This window comes from Sparus aurata, chromosome 6 (assembly GCF_900880675.1).
Source record: "Sparus aurata chromosome 6, fSpaAur1.1, whole genome shotgun sequence".
NCBI classification, from domain to species: Eukaryota; Metazoa; Chordata; class Actinopteri; order Spariformes; family Sparidae; genus Sparus; species Sparus aurata.
Genome location: NC_044192.1, coordinates 11,001,421 through 11,017,103, shown reverse-complemented (window position 1 = coordinate 11,017,103; position 15,683 = coordinate 11,001,421). Strand labels below are relative to the sequence as shown.

Here is a 15,683-nt window from a genome sequence, read left to right as displayed (position 1 = left end):
CACGGGGACCGCTCAGAGAAGTTTGAATACGTGTTGCAGCAGCTGGCTGGTAGTTTCAACAACATTCACAGTTTAACAAAGTAATTTTTCTGTAGGTACTTATTGTAAACTGGTGTCCTTAACAACTCTGTAAGGACACTCCCACACAGAAAGCCTAACCCTAACCCTGCAACTCCCCCCCAGTTAGTTAGAACTGAGGAAGCTTCTTGGATGAGAAACTGAAACACATCAAGTTGCCTATGATACAGCAAATAGAATTACCATGACCTGGATTACTCAGAGTGGTTAGACCACAACCGCTTTATCTGAGAAGCTTTATGTAACCAAAGTAGATTTTCTTCAACTTTCTTCCACACAGACGCTGATATCTGTGGTAACAAGTCTACTACAACAACTACAACAATACAAATTAAAATGTATATATATATATATGTGTGTGTGTGTGTATATATATATATATATATATATATATATATATATATATATATATATATATATATATATATATATATATATATATATACATACCTTACTGCAGACCTTCCTGATTGGGAAAGACTGGTATTAAGATGTGTTAAAACAATGCATCTTTTATTCTTATTTATTTATTTGTTTATTTTTTTTAATTGAAAAAGAAACATACACTCAGAAGTGCAGGAAAAAAAATGCATTTTGACTCCCACCCTTAAAGAGTCTTGATTCAGATTTTCTTATGAAATAAGATTATTTCTGAGCAGGGCAGCAACATAACAGCTGACTATTATCAATGAACCTACCAACAAAGTGATCGAAGGGCCAAAAGACTGTAAGAGAACGTAAAAGGCTTGAACGTGAATAAATGTCTGAAACAACCAAAACAAACCAGACAGCTGCACCGCGATGGTCCAGGTGATCGACCAGAAGGAGGTGGATGTAAACTTGTCAACTGCTACGAAACAATTACATTTTTATTTATTTATTTATTGAGACCTTACAAAGCATCATTTTCTGTCTGCACACATATCATTTTGTCACTTTTTGGGATGATTTATTGTTGAAGAATAAGAAATAACAGCTGCTCAGTCAGAAACCAGTTTTGATTAATGAGACCTCTCAACAATACAACACACACATATACGATGCAGAGAGATGTGTCTGATTTGAAAATGGAACTTTGGGAATTTAAGTTAAGAAGTTACAAACAGTGTGACGCATTGAAAATTAGTAAAAAAATAAGTTAAAGTGAATACTATAAAACCTAATCAGGGATATTTAGTGAGTATTCTGTGACATATCTGATTTTTTTTATTTGCGTTTTTTTTGAATAATTCTGCTCCCCCAAAGTAATAAAACACATTTCATTTGACTTGTATCTTATATCCACACACACACAAGCACATATGCACTCATATCCTAGTATCCCAGACTATATGTGAGTGTGAATGTTTCAGGACGGGTTTCTGTTTTATTAATATTCTCAGCTGCCCTCCCTACAGTGAGAGTGTTTGTAGGGTGGATGCTGTATCAAAACAGTTTTTGTTGTTGTTCGCCACAGTGAAGCGACGGATGAGGCCTATAAATACATTAATACATCCTACCCACAGACCAAACCCTGTCTGTTGTCATTACACATTTGTATCTGTATTATTACCCCATCGCCATGGCGCTGATATCTATGATAATCGCATCCTTTCACCTGAAGACTGACACCTTAACCCAACTTGATCCGCAATGTAAGCAGAGGGGGAACAGTGAGATTTATCTCGGCGCAGTCAAAGCGAGGATACGTTTAACTTCCACTCTCGCCTGAAAGACCAAACCGCTCAGTGAAGCTCAGGGCCATCTTTTCTTGGCAGAACAAACCTGTTGCCCGCCTCAGAAAGAAGAGCAATTATGACACATTTTGAAACCAGTTTTTTTTCTTAAAACAACAGAGCAGTTAGTGGTGAGATAAAGAGATCAAGTGTCAATGGAGATCTGAAACAGCAAAGTAAACATAGTAAAAATAATTAAATGATCATTGTACGGCCTGCTAATAAAAGTTAAGAGTGCACCGTTGGTGTAACTGAATATACAAACACTTCATGAGTCATAGTCGGAAAATAAAGTTTAATGAGAACCTCAGGCAGGCCTTTAGGCAAATGAAAATAAGAAGCACAAGAGTGAGAGTTTAAAATTGTCTGATTAACCAGCCGTTTGAACTGAGCGTGTGAGCGGTTTGTCACAATAACGATATTATCGCAATTCTATAGAAATGTCGGGGGAAAAAAGCAAAATTTATCCTTCTATCTTTCAATCACAATACAAGTGAAGGGAGCTGGAGAGAGAGAGTCTGTAACCATGACTCAAAAAAAGAACAGTGACACACAATTACTCGTGAAAAGGCGACCTGATTACTAATAATCAAAAGACGCACAGGGCCTAACATATCCTGGATTATTCACATGATATCATATGTGTATCATAAAATCAATATTTAATTTCTTAATGTCATGGCTATTGTGAATATCTCAATATCCTCTGATGCACCAGGTTAATTAAAGAACATCTGTTTTGAAAAAAGGCACATTTTGAAGTTTAAACTGATGGAATCTCAATTAAGAAGTCTCTTATTTTTAAAAATGTAGACAGACGTCAACAGTAGAGCAGTCACAGTGGTTCTTTGAGCTAAATGCTAACATGCTCATCTTAACCAGTTTACCATGTTCAGTGTTTAGCATGTTAGCATGCTAACATTCGGTCCAGCTGAGGCTGATGGGAGTGTTATTTTGCAGCTTTCTGACCATCAGACAAACTCATACTTCGACCTGTTGAAACATTAACAGATCATCAAAGTTTGTAAGTTAATCATGAGGAGGAACATGAACTGTACCATCCAGAAGTGTTGGACCAACAGATCGCCGTGTACGCGCTGCTAACAAGGCTAAAAACACATTATATCATTTAACAATCTCATGATTCTCTCATTCATTTTTTTCTGTTTTGTTCATTTATTCATGTGAGTATTTATTTTATATCAATTTATTTCATCTTAACACTTTGGGTCTCAACAATAGAACACCCAGAACATAAAATGCAACATGTACAGCAGTATGGACCAGATGTCAGAGTATATTATGCAGTTTATAAAGCAGGGCTCCTCAGCAGTCAAACAATATAAAGAGAATGCATCGCTTTTCAACTACAATATTACATTAAAGTTGCATAATCAGTACAGTCCCAGCAGGGTGTGAGGATCCTCCAAAATGTGGGGTCCAGATCCAGCAAACTAATAAAGTCTCTTTGTCTGCAGACGAGATAACAGAGCAGCCTGACTGTTTATTTAACAGCGAGGACCAAGCCCAAAAAAGAAACGAAACAATCCTAACCACATTTTCAACTGCGTCAGGAGAACTGGCTCTAAGTCAAACAGAAGACAGTGGTCAGGACGAGCAGAACAGAAAGGCAAAGTGAGTGCTGGGCGTTTCCCTGCAGCTTGTGGGCCGGTCGCTTCAAGCTGTTTGGTGAAATGAAGACTAAAAGAATAACTGAGAATCACATTATGGAAAGATAAACAGGCAGACCATGCAAAAGACAAGGCAGTTCGTTTTTTAATCTGTTTTTGTTTCTTTTTGCAGCAGGGGGGAAAAAAAAGCCTCAACAGCCACCTTTGTTGTGTTTCTTCAGATAAGCCTTCATACAGCAGCTGCCAGCTGTTGGCAGTGGAAGTGTGTACCATTGGGGTTGGTCAGTGCACGTGTTTTATGTCACCTCTTCATCTCGGGTTAGGTCTTCAAGTGCGCGGCGGTGAGATAATGTGTCCTTTTTAATTTGGTAGGTTTTCATCTCCTCCTCCTCCTCCTCCTCCTCCTCCTCCTCTCGCTCCTCCCACTATGCTGCCGCCACAAACCGGGTGGACAAACTGGTACACCAGTCTCTGAGACACGTCGGGCTTGCGGATGATGCCCTTCTTGTAGTACTGCCGTATGGAGCGGCTTAGCTTGTCATAGTTCATAGCAGGCCGGTTCTTTCTGAGCCCCCAGAGCCTCGCGACGTGAGCAGAGTCCTCGATTTTAAAAATACCTGGTGGAATCACAAGAGAATCGACATTTGTAAGCGCCACGAAATAAACAGTGCGTTTTACACATTTTACACACATTCTTTGTTGTTTGTTTGAACCAGAAGTCACACTGAGATTAAAGGTACTCGGTGGAGTGTTTGACCACTAGTGGTGATACAGAGGAATGTTTCGTCAGCGGGTCCTTGCTTTATTTGTTCACGTCCACCTTGCCGATAATTTAATGCTGTTCCACTGATCGACACATGACAGTAATGTGGAATAAAACCCTGCAATGTGCCAGCAAAAGGCACAAAGAAGGAAGACTGCTCGTAAGAAAAAATTGATGTGCAGATTTAAAAATGTAAAAATACCTTTTCTGTGCACCTTTAAAATCTTGTGACATATAATCAAAAAGAATGCAGACCTAGAGAAGTTATGTTTTCTTCTTGTTTATCAGTTTATTTGTATTGACTGAGAGGAGAATGACAATTAAGCCCTTGCTTTATCTTATCTACGATCTCTATTGACGCTTCCAATAGAAATGTCACCACTGTTAAGCCATTTAATTGATATTAGAGCCACACCCTTGTTTCTTATATATCAAATATTGATTGTAAAAAGAATGAAAAAAGTCTGAATTTTTGTAAGAAAAACTTGCATGTTAAATTATGTAAAAATAGCATTTGAATGAATGTGAACAACTTTAAAATTCTCTGCATCTGAGGTAAAAGTTTCGGTTCAATTCGAGTTTAACACTTGAGTTAGTATTCTAAAAGGTTAAATTATAAGCATGTAAAGGATCTCAAATGTCACTTTTAAGGATATTCACTGCAATGAGCTGAACTTTTATTCGAAGTGCAATCACCAGATTTCGTACAAGTTTCAGCTGAAGAATAATAGATGAACACGTATAAAATGTGAGTAGACGAAGTGTTTGTTGAAGTGTTGAAAGGATTTGAAAATTCAGACAAAGCGTGAGCTCTGAGTAGTTGAGGTGAAACAGATGAAAGCAGCAGAAGAAGATAAACCAAAGTGTCGCTCAGTAAAGTGAAGTGTAAGCAATGAAAGCAGTTGGTGTGTGAATGTTAATCAACAAAATAAGTATTGAAGTTGAAGGTGGAGTTGAACTTTTGGTTTATGAGTAAATACTGAAAGCACTTGAAGTTTGTGTTGACATGCAACAAGCGGCGGCAGGTGAAGTGTCACTTTCTGTGTAAGCATTAAAAACACTTCAGTTGCGGTCTAAGCTCTGAAAGCAGTTGAACTGTGAGTGGAGTCGGAGCTGAAAGCACGAAGATACCTTTTTCTTTATTGAGCCAGCGGATGCAGCGTCCGTGAATGTGAGGTTTCAGCAGGAGTTCTCTGAGGAACTGCCACAGATGGATGGGCTGACCCGAACAAGACGAGTCTGCCTCGGACCAAAGCTCCTCACCACCTACGACAACAACACAAATATTAACAACTCATTGACCTTGAGGCCACAGTTTTTGGATTCAAGGCCAGATACGTTGTGAGGTGAGGCCACTTATGTTTCCAAACTAAACCAGGAGACAGGAGATAAAACAAGAAGGTGCTTGTTTAGCTTGAAAGCAAAAATCCAAAAAGAGTCTAATATATTTTACCACTGTCCAAAGTTATAATGGATTTATTATTCAATTCAGAGTATCAGGAAACCAAACCTACCGGTGGTTTTCGTGTCTCCGATCGAACACCTCTCTTTCATCCAGGAAGCTGAAGAGAGAAGAGAAATTATTTTAAATGAATTCAAGGCTTAAACTTCTTTCTCTGACAATGTTTTTGTTCATTTGTTTCTGCGTGGTTGTTTCCTCAACAAAAAAAACGAGTTTGGAGCACGTCGTGTTCTGCACAAATTGAAAAAGTCCTGTGAGGTAAGAGAAATGACTTGACTTGTCCATCCAGATCTGCTCATATTGCACATAAATACACAAAGACAAGTTGAAAAACACTCATTCACTGGTTAATACACTCATCGTGGGAGCTGCAGGTGGCTCTGATCCACTTGCTAAACACACACCTGACTTCCATATGTCCAGGTGTGCGTGCAGCGTGTCTCCACACTGCGGAGAGCGCTGGTGAAACTCCTCCTCGCTCATGGCACACAGGTCCTTTCCTGTCAGGTCTTGGAAGGCCTTTCCTGCGTGTGGCAGCCTGTACAGATGTTCAGTCCACAGCAGCCACTTCTGGACGTTCCCCGTGTTCCACTCGATAGGGTCTACGAAAAACAGAGACAGAGAGAGAGAGAGAGAGAGAGAGGGAAAGAGGGGAGGAAGGTGAGAAAAACCCCAGCTTATACCTCCAGTGAGATTAAAGTCACATTGAATCTAGTTAAGTCAAGTTTAGTTACGTGTCTTCAGTGTTTATTATGTCCTCTTACTTTAACGCATAATACATTTACTGAAACCACAAAGTCATCAGTCTTTCATGCCAGTGCAGTCGTAATCAGTGGAACAGATCACTGGGGATTGCGCAGGTTCATGACAGCCGGAGGCCTTACAGTACATAATGCTTCGTCTGTTTGCTCAGTGAACAGGAGGCCTCGCCCTTAAGACTGTGTACACGACGTCTAATATGGCAAGAAAGAACCATCACTGTCACAGTCCGAGAGCGAACGCATGCAAAGGTCAGGATTAAACAGATCCTGGAGCAGGCAAACACAGCTTTGCGTCAGTAAGGATATGATTTATCTGATCTGTCATCTTTCCTGGACTATCCACACAAATATATGTTGGTTTTGAGTGCGAGATCCAGAAGCTTAAAAGTCTCTGACTCAAGATCCCTTCAGCTGCAAATAACGGGCAACATTTTCTTTTTTGTGCCGTGAAAAACTCCCTGTGTGCTTTAAAGATCGGTGTCTTTGTCAGTTATGTGTCTCGGATGACAAACTGCAGCAGCAGGTGTGGTGGAAGTCGGCTTACCTGGAGTGATATTGAGCAGTTTGCAGGCTGTTTCGATGTCCTTCAGGACTTCTCCCACCACCATGCTCTGCACCTGCTCCAGAGAGCGCTCCTCCTCCTGACCCTCCAGCCCAGGAGAGAGTCCCTGTTCCTGGCTGTCGATGACTGGGCACTGCTCCGGTTCCTCCTGGGGCTCCATGCGAGTCATGGGTACAGCCAGCGTCGGGGGAGCCTCGGAAACTTTCACCAGCCAGGTGGCGTCTTCGGTGAGGAGCATGTCGAAGCAGGACAGGTAGAGGCTCGGTTTGGTCTCCTCGAGATCCCAGGGTTCCCCAGGGACCCTGTTTCGATCCAGGATGGCGAGGGAGTCCTCTGTCATCCGGGATCCATACACCGGGCCCGCTGGATTTGACATAACTGGTACCTGCAGGCGAGGGAGACAAGAAAAGTCCAATTAAACTTTTATATTTCGAGAAAGGTCAATTCACATGAACTGAGAGACATGTGAACTTTTTACTTGTCCTTTAAGCTTTGCAAGATGTTCAAAAAAAGATTCTTTGTTGAAGAAAATCAGCAGATTTGCCGAAACAAGGAGCCTGAACTGTGTCTCCAGTGTCTCGCTCTTGTCTCTGTGTGGTAGAAGCCACACACTGTGACAGCCATGAGCTAACTGGCATCTTTTTCTTATTTTCTTTGCAGTTTATGGTGGATGGCAACCACATAAAGTGAGAATGGAACAAAACAGAAATGATTTAAGGGGCACTGGATTATTTGGATGATACACAGTATGTGTTTCATTAACATGATATCAATATCACTTCTAATTATCAAGACTATCGTCAGTGTCGCTACATTGTGACACCCTTATCTTTAACATAAGCACGTTCAAACTCGATAAAAGTTATTCTGAAGTTAAAGTCGCTACAAGGAACTTTAATCTTTGTTGATTTTGGCAGCCCCTGTGGAAGAAAACGGTATGAGCACACCTGCCACATGCGTATTTGTTTGGGAAGCAAGTGACAGAAGAATGTAACTTTTGTAAGATGCACAGGGAAGAGTCAGATTAATAACTTTAATATAACAGAAGTTTGTTGGAAATTAAAATGAAACGATTAGCAGAAGTTAAGCAGAAGCTTGACTGAAGTTTCCTAAAAATATAATAAATAAATTACCAGTTATTTAATGACTGCTTGTTGGAAAATAGCATATTATCATGAAACTATGCTGGGCTAATTTTTTCATACATTTTGAGGTAATTATTGTTGTAATGGAATCAACCAACCATTAAATTGAGCCCGTAAAATGAAGAGTTAGTGAAGCATTTTTATTGAGCTGCAGCTGAAGTTATTGACATTTCTTAACAACGTTATGTCCTTGAAATAAAATTAAAAATGTATTTAACATATTCAAAATCACAAACCTTCCCGACCTTGACCTAAATCAGTCCTATAGATTAAATGTCTTGACTGTTCGGCAAACTGAAAATATTTTTCCTAACTGTAACCAAAGTGCTTTCGTTGCCTGATCCAAACCACAGACTGGATTCTGGTGTGACAATCTTTGACTTTGTATGTCTGCTGTCCACCCGGACATCCACCCTGTGACGCCAGTGTGTTTAATAAATGTAGTGTTTCATGCAGTCAAAGAGTCGTATAGTCATTTAGTCCAAGTCTCAAACAAGAAATTTTTTGGGGGGAGAGGGGCAAGTCAAGTCACTCTGTTCCTGCCAAGATAAGATCTCACCTGCAGTCTTTATAACGAGAAGAGACTCAATATGAGTACCAGTCAAATAATGACGCTATAAGCCAGTTTATCTAACCTGTTCAACAAGTATGACAGTGAATGGAATTTGCATGATAAGTATTGGCACTCAGTTAAACAAATATAATCAAACAAAAACAAATAACTTTACAAACTAAACTGAAAACATCAAAACGAACACAGACGACTCAGCCGAGTCACCAGGTGTCAAGTCTTTAACTTCAGAGTCTAAGTTGAGTCTAAAGTCATTTGTTCTCCGTCAAGTCAGGCTGCAAGTCTTCAAAACAGCGACTCCCTGATATTCTCTTGTGTTTATGTGAGTCATATTTGAGGCATCAGCGTTAAATTGAGACTATTTCATAACCCGTGTTTAAGCGCATCATATAAATCTGCATCCAAACGATAATCCTGTCTGACACCGTGATGAAACAGTCGAGCGATTTCATGCTTCGAGTCAAAAAAAGTAGAAAATACCTTCTCCTGCAGCTCCTGTCCTGTAATTCTCTGGCTGCTAAACCTGCAGTTGTTTTTGTTTAGTGAGAAACTCCATCAGAGCGGCTGCAGGCCGGAACTCTCTCTCTTAACGTGTTGGGAGCAGATCTGAGGTGAGCGCCGGTCGATGCTCTATAAGAAGCCTAACTTGGGGATACTGGTGAAGTGACCCTCAAGAGAGTTAAAGCACACGCAGTGCTGACAGGCATGGGGCAAAATGGATTTGACTGAGTCTCTTATTTGTGGGTCAGTGGCCCAGAATGGCTGATGCCTCGGGGGCAAGGTGACTCGTATTGAGACCCGAAGCAGCTCGGCCCGCCTGCCTCGGCTTTCAAGGTGCCGTCTCTGCAGCCCTCTGTCTCCACTGTCAGCTGGAGTTTTTAATCAAGTTAGATAATGTGGAGAGGAGAGCGCGCACAACACCACCGAGGCAGCCTGCTTTATGAAGACTCTACTGATAGCTAGGACAGGAAATTGCCATCATAAGTGGTCATTTATGGACGTCAGCTGTAGCACAAGTGTTGTAATCTCAGGGCAAACTCGCATATGGCGCCCATAATGCGTGGCTGCCACAGCTGGCATACGGGGACGGCACACTGCTGTCACACACCGGGTTATCAGCGGTTGTAGCTCACGCCTCGGTAAAGGAGGTGCACTCCCCACCGCGCACATGTTCAAGGAGAGGCACGGCTTTATTTGTCGAGACACAAAAAAAGTTAGGCCTCATAAAATGTCACAACAGAGAACAGCCGTGAGCAAAAGAAATCATCTGTGAGGGTAGAGTAAAATGTGTCCAGGTGATTTTAAAGGAGAATTTCATCCAAATCATCATCAACTCACTCTCATGCTGATGGAAAGTCAGGTGAAGTTTCTTCAAGGGTCTAAAGTTTGTCTTTTGGGTTTCAGGGCTTCCATAGACTTCACTTTATTTTTTTCTACTTCAGTAGTTAAAGAGAACGCTGTTTTGCTGTGAAGCTCCGGAAATGTTTCGTCGACTGCGAAACTTCACCCGACTTTCCATCGACAAGGAGGCGAGTAGACAAAGACTGACGTCTGAATACTTCTTGGAAACTTCAATTCAAGAGTGAAAAATCATGATTCACGTGATTATTTTTTATTTTTCCTCAATGACACTTTAATTGCGAAGCTGCTAAAAACTTTAGAAAAAGAAAACATCTTGTCTTTTTTTCTTTTACCAAACTCAAATGAAGTTATCTCTCCCGCCCCTTAAAAAAAAAAAAGGATTTCCCTTCCACTCTCTGGTCGCCGGCCCCCTGCTGTAAAACCTCCTCCCCTGTCTTCCTTTTATCTTCAGACTTCTCGTAAACTATCGCCCACACTCCCTTTCACTCCATCAGGAGTCAGATTAAAAGCCACTGGTATCCCAGCCTGGCTGCTGCCTGTGTGTCAACTCTGCTCTGTAACAGCTTGCGCTAAGCCCATTAGCAAAGCAAATTTAGCCATATTACCTTCTTCGAAAAGGAAGAGGGGGCATAAGAAAAAGGCACAAACACACACCCCTATGGAGAGGGATTAAGACCCTGACTGATCTCTAAATGAGTTTGGTCAAGACGGCGATATTCATTTCAGGAGCATTAGAGCTCGCTCCATTTACTCTGCAAAGTCAGCCTTTGACACAGACGGAGGAGGACTCCCTCCACGCAGGCCTCCACCCTGGGAACCGTATTTCTTCTACGTGCTCAGTCTCATCTAACGTGAAGAATGCCGTTATTTGAAACGCGGTTCGTATCATTATTAACTGGTGGTTGTGTTGTCAAAAGTACGTTTTTCTTCAGAGCTGACAAAAGCTCTACCTGCGTGTTACACCAGCCAAGAATTAAGTCACATGAGTGGTATTGTAGAAAGGACTTGTTGAATGGTCACCAAAACTGAATCATTACGGAGCCTGAAGCTTTTCACATCACTGCAGTTGTCAATATGACCTCACACTGATCCCCCTTTACGTTGCCTAAAATCACATGTGTTGAAAACCGTATAAAAGAAAATATCTCTTCACCTAAACCTTGATGTCTCCGGCTCTTCAATACGTCAAAGTGGATACTTTGGCTCTGATGCAGCATTCAGCTTTCAAAGTAACTGGTAAATAATGTTATTGAATCAATCTAGTGGAGAGAAAAGTTAAATATTTGCCTCTAAAATGTAAAATATTCAAGTAAAGTAGAAGTAATCTCGAATCTGTACCGGCGTGGCCCTTTTAACTTTCAGAGGCCTCTCAGCTGCGCATGGTTAGTGGTGGGACATTAACAGATTACGCTCCAGTTAATGTTAATTGTTGTGAATTTTCATTATCAGAACAATCGCAACAAACAAGTCTAATATTGGTTTCCTGATTTATTCAGCCTGTCACCTGGTCGCCTGGAGGTAAGGTTTGCACACTGGGACCCCCGCAAACAAGTTTAACTTCCAAAACTGTAAAACGACAGGAAACGTGCATTAAGACCTATTTATGATTTATGATCACTTATTAAGACTCTTTGATTGTTTGTTTGCAAAGTTGAGTGATTCCAGTAAGTTTTAGTGCATTTTAGTTTTCATTTTGGGGAATATTTTTTATGATTATCAGCATAATATCATTAACCACACTTGTGTTGTACAGGGTAATCCTAACACAACGTCTTTATATCATCCCCAACCTACATCTGATACGTGACTCACAACCTTCCTTCACAAAAGAAAACCCCAAGGGAAAGCAAAGGGAAAAAAATGTAAAAGTTTAAGTTAAAGAGCCGTAAAGTCGTAAATGAAAGTGGTGAAAGCTGCAGACCGACACAAATGAACCCGTCAGCCCATCGATCACTGTTGCTGCAACAGTTGTGTGACAGACATCGTCGCGGTGTTTAGATTAAGGTTAATGAGTAAGAGATTAAAACAAGCGAAAGTCGAGTCTTTTCCAGAGCGTGCTTGACCTGCTTGTTGTTGAAAAGTTGAAAAAAAGAAAAAAAGGTCACGTGTGAGATTCGAGAGCATCTATCTAACAGTGACCGCAGTGTGGATCCTGTGTTTAGCTCCACACACACACACACACACACACACACACACACACATTAAAGGTCTGTGTTGTTTGAGTCTGGAGTTAAAGGAGTGTGTACAGCCAGGCGTGACTGTTTGCCGTGCGAGAGTTAAAGGGAGATTTCCCCCCTTGTTATTGTTTCTCATGGGAAACTCGGACCAACTCTGGAAGTCATTGTTCTGAGAAGAAGGAAAAAAGATGGAGATGGACGGAGGAAGTGCTCAGGATCTGACTGCTGCCTCGCAGGTTTTATTCACGGTAACACCCACACGTGCAGGTGCTCTGTTCACATTATAAATTAGGTTTAAGTATTAATTGCAAATGTGCGTTGCATGTGTGTTTGCAGTAGCTTCTGTTTAGTTTGTATTTTACAGATCATGCACTTCCTTTCTGTTGCAGTCAACTTATCCTGTCGCTGACGTTGTGTTAACTGTTAACTGTGGAGGATGTTGGTTCACTCGGTGATTCATTTTTACTGATCGTCAGGTGCACTGGCATCAGGCCAGCCTCGGAGGTAAATGCCAAACCACTGCCAACACTTTTTACTGTTGGTTTAAATTAATTTCTAAAGAGAGCTTTATTCACAGTTAATGACAAAGATAATAATAAAAGATTTGACGTGAAGATTGGTGGTGAAGCACTGGGGGAGGGCCAAATTAACCCGTTTATCTGAGGCCAGAGGTGTGTGCTGGTGCTGCTGGTTTAAACCTGGTGGCTGTCAGACGATCCCAGAGAGCAGAGTGCTGATGGCAACAGTTTTAAAAGTTACGTAGAAATATGGTTTAATCAGAAACTGGTCCAGAAGGTGCCATTTAAAACCGAGTGTGTCAGTGTGTGTGGGATAAACAAACACAACTGGAGAAACAGATATAAAAATGTTTTGTCCTTTCTAAGTTAAAAGGGTCACTATGTAGTTTGGGAGACAAAATTCAAACTCAGAATTATAATATTTACTACATGAATGAGGAAATATAAATAAATCTTCAACAAGTCAATGAAGATATTTCTCTTCTGATTACAATTACTTCCCCCAAAACTACATGGTGCACCTTCAACACATGACAATAGTATGATTAATAATAATATAAATATCAATAACTACATGAGGTGGGTTTCCTGCAGCTTGCAAGTGTAATTGTTTTACTTTATTGATCCACTTTTGTTGTTTTAGTGATGCTGAACCTGCTGCACAATCTATTAGAATCATTGCGTCTGCTCTGTGTTTTTATGTTTTAGGACTCTCAGGGCAAATCAAACTAAATCAAATTGGTCTTCTTCACTCAAACATCCAAATGTTTTTGTTTTCCAAATGTCTGGATGCGGCCTTGTGAGCTATAAATGTGACAAAGTGCAGCAGAAAACAGGGTTAAACAAGTCATCAGGGCGTACAGCCAAGCTGCCAGGATAAAACGCTGGCTCTGTGCTTTTCTAGAAACCGCCTCCTGATACGTTTCATACCGATCACATCAACATTTCTACAATATGTATCATATTACATTCATACAACATATATATAAGGTATTTTCTTATCAGGTGAGGAGGAGGGCATGGTGGTTTCATGATCACTTGAAGACAACCGTTTGGGTCCCGTTTTAAGTGACAGGGCCAGGAAATAAAAACGTCTGTTGGGCCATTTTGAAGCCGTCTTCTTGGCATCAAAACCGCTTATATCTATCGAGATGTCAGGACATTTTCCCTCCGTGTTAGTGGCAACAAAACACACACAACCAAGTTTTTATAATGCCTAAATCTAACCAGACCATAAGCACGGCGTTGCCAGAACTTAAAATTGAAAACTGAAATAAAGAAATGTAAAGTTTCTGTTGTTTGAACACTATTGTGTCATGTGGATGACGCACTTGCACCTTCGTAAATAACAAAGCAGAAAATCCACTTCTCTTTCTATTTATGTTTATGCTTAACAACTTGGACGGCAGCGACACATTTATTTTGAATATGTTAGCTTGTGGTTTTTGGCAACCAGCCACTGACAAACCCCCCCTTGTCACCAGTTATCTGACCACATTTTGTTTTATTTATCTTTGGTGTGAAAGCTAACATGCAATTTGACAAGAAAAACAGGAAAGTTTATCCAAGAGCCAGAGCGAATGTGCAGGAAACAGCCTGATGAGGTGAATTAAAAACATCTTTTCATCTTCTCCTCTTTTCCCTCTGACTTTGTCACAGACTAGATGTTTTGTTTTAAATTCTGGCTATAAATCAGACTTTTAACTGACTGTAAGTTTGCACCATATTTAATTAATAATCATAAATAATTATAAATGACTGAAGTTGTCTAGGTATTGTTAATCCTATACCAGGTAAGTTGCACAGAGGATGTCCTTTTCTCTGAGAGATGAGAGGACGATGTTGAAGTTGGAGAGCTTAAATGTAACTGTAACGTTCACTGTAGACATCATGATATCACGGATCTCCAGAAAAGTGTCACACAAACGCTCCTCAAACAACAACATGCAAATAAAACCTGTATTTTCTTTGGATACACATCACTATAGCTAGGATGTTGGCGTCTTCTTACCGATGCAAAGATGCTCTGCTGGCTGGATGCAAAGGCTCGGCTGGATGATGCAGGTGCAGCTGTAGCTGGTTGTGTTGAGAGGATGAAGGACGGCCTTTTATCTCGCTGCAGACGAACGCTCAGCTCAGCTCAGACTGGACGCCCTGGCGCTACCTGATGGGCAGAGGAGCGGCACCCTTCACGTCTGATTCCCCCCTCGGTGAGTGTCCTCCAGTCTGAGGCCTCAGACCCTACCAGGCTCTTTGGTACAATTACACTAAACCTGAAAGTCACAGCCTAAAGCACAACTGCAAACTAAACCTCAAGTGAAAGCACCTGCTGGGGGTGTGTACAGAGCGAGGGAGAGTGACTGAGTCAGTGACTGCAAAGGAATTCCAGCACCATTGACTGCAATTTATATTTATAGGGCAGTCGTGTTTACTTATGCACACAAACCTCTGAGTGTGTGTGTGTGCGTGAGTGTGTGTGTGTGTGTGTGTGTGTGTGTGTGTGTGCCAATGTCTTGCAGATTAGCTCAGACCTCTTCAAACACTACTAGTTGACCTCAGCTCTTAGGTGACAGACAATTCAAAGTGATAAGAGACTTTGAACACAAACTTTGTAAGATAATAAAGTGCTGGAATATTACCACGTTATGTTGAGTCAAGTACAAACTGGAGTTGTTTCAATATTTCCATTTTACGCTATCTTCCTTTTAGTTTCCAACATTTATTCATTAGATATAGTGAAATACAATTTATTATTAAGAATTAAACCATTATTCACAACATTTTGTCTTGAGACATCCATGAGGTTAAAGACAATCCTCTCTGACTGAGGTTATATTATCAGTAACTCTTATAATAACCATCATTATCGAACGGTAACTGTATTGATTTTTTTTTATAAACAGTTAATCAAGCAATTGTAAAGGTTTAAAAACATTAG

General features: G+C 40.8%; 1 protein-coding gene across 2 annotated transcripts; it reads right to left on the bottom strand.

Moving 5' to 3' along the window:
• Positions 1–2,077: 2,077 nt before the first annotated feature.
• Positions 2,078–15,080, bottom strand: spdef (SAM pointed domain containing ets transcription factor). 2 transcript variants are annotated; one of them, XM_030419096.1, is made up of 6 exons: positions 14,757–15,080; positions 6,955–7,357; positions 6,054–6,251; positions 5,702–5,749; positions 5,319–5,453; positions 2,078–4,041 (listed from the first exon to the last, which is right to left on the bottom strand). In XM_030419096.1, the coding sequence occupies exons 2-6, from the start codon at positions 7,346–7,348 to the stop codon at positions 3,785–3,787; spliced, it is 1,032 nt and encodes a 343-aa protein (XP_030274956.1). In that variant the 5' UTR covers positions 7,349–7,357; positions 14,757–15,080; the 3' UTR covers positions 2,078–3,784. The 2 variants fall into 2 exon arrangements, with proteins under 2 accessions (XP_030274956.1, XP_030274955.1); XM_030419095.1 differs by lacking the exon at positions 14,757–15,080 and adding an exon at positions 9,169–9,277.
• Between the last annotated feature and the right edge of the window lie 603 nt (positions 15,081–15,683).

Excerpts from the sequence above, each read along its gene's own strand:
- spdef (XM_030419096.1), bottom strand. The coding sequence starts at position 7,348 with ATGTCAAATCCAGCGGGCCCGGTGTATGGATCCCGGATGACAGAGGAC. Across the intron at positions 5,454-5,701 it reads CGGAGACACGAAAACCACCG|GTGGTGAGGAGCTTTGGTCC; the intron begins GTAGGTTTGGTT and ends TTGTTGTCGTAG. Across the intron at positions 4,042-5,318 it reads CTGGCTCAATAAAGAAAAAG|GTATTTTTAAAATCGAGGAC; the intron begins GTATCTTCGTGC and ends TGATTCCACCAG.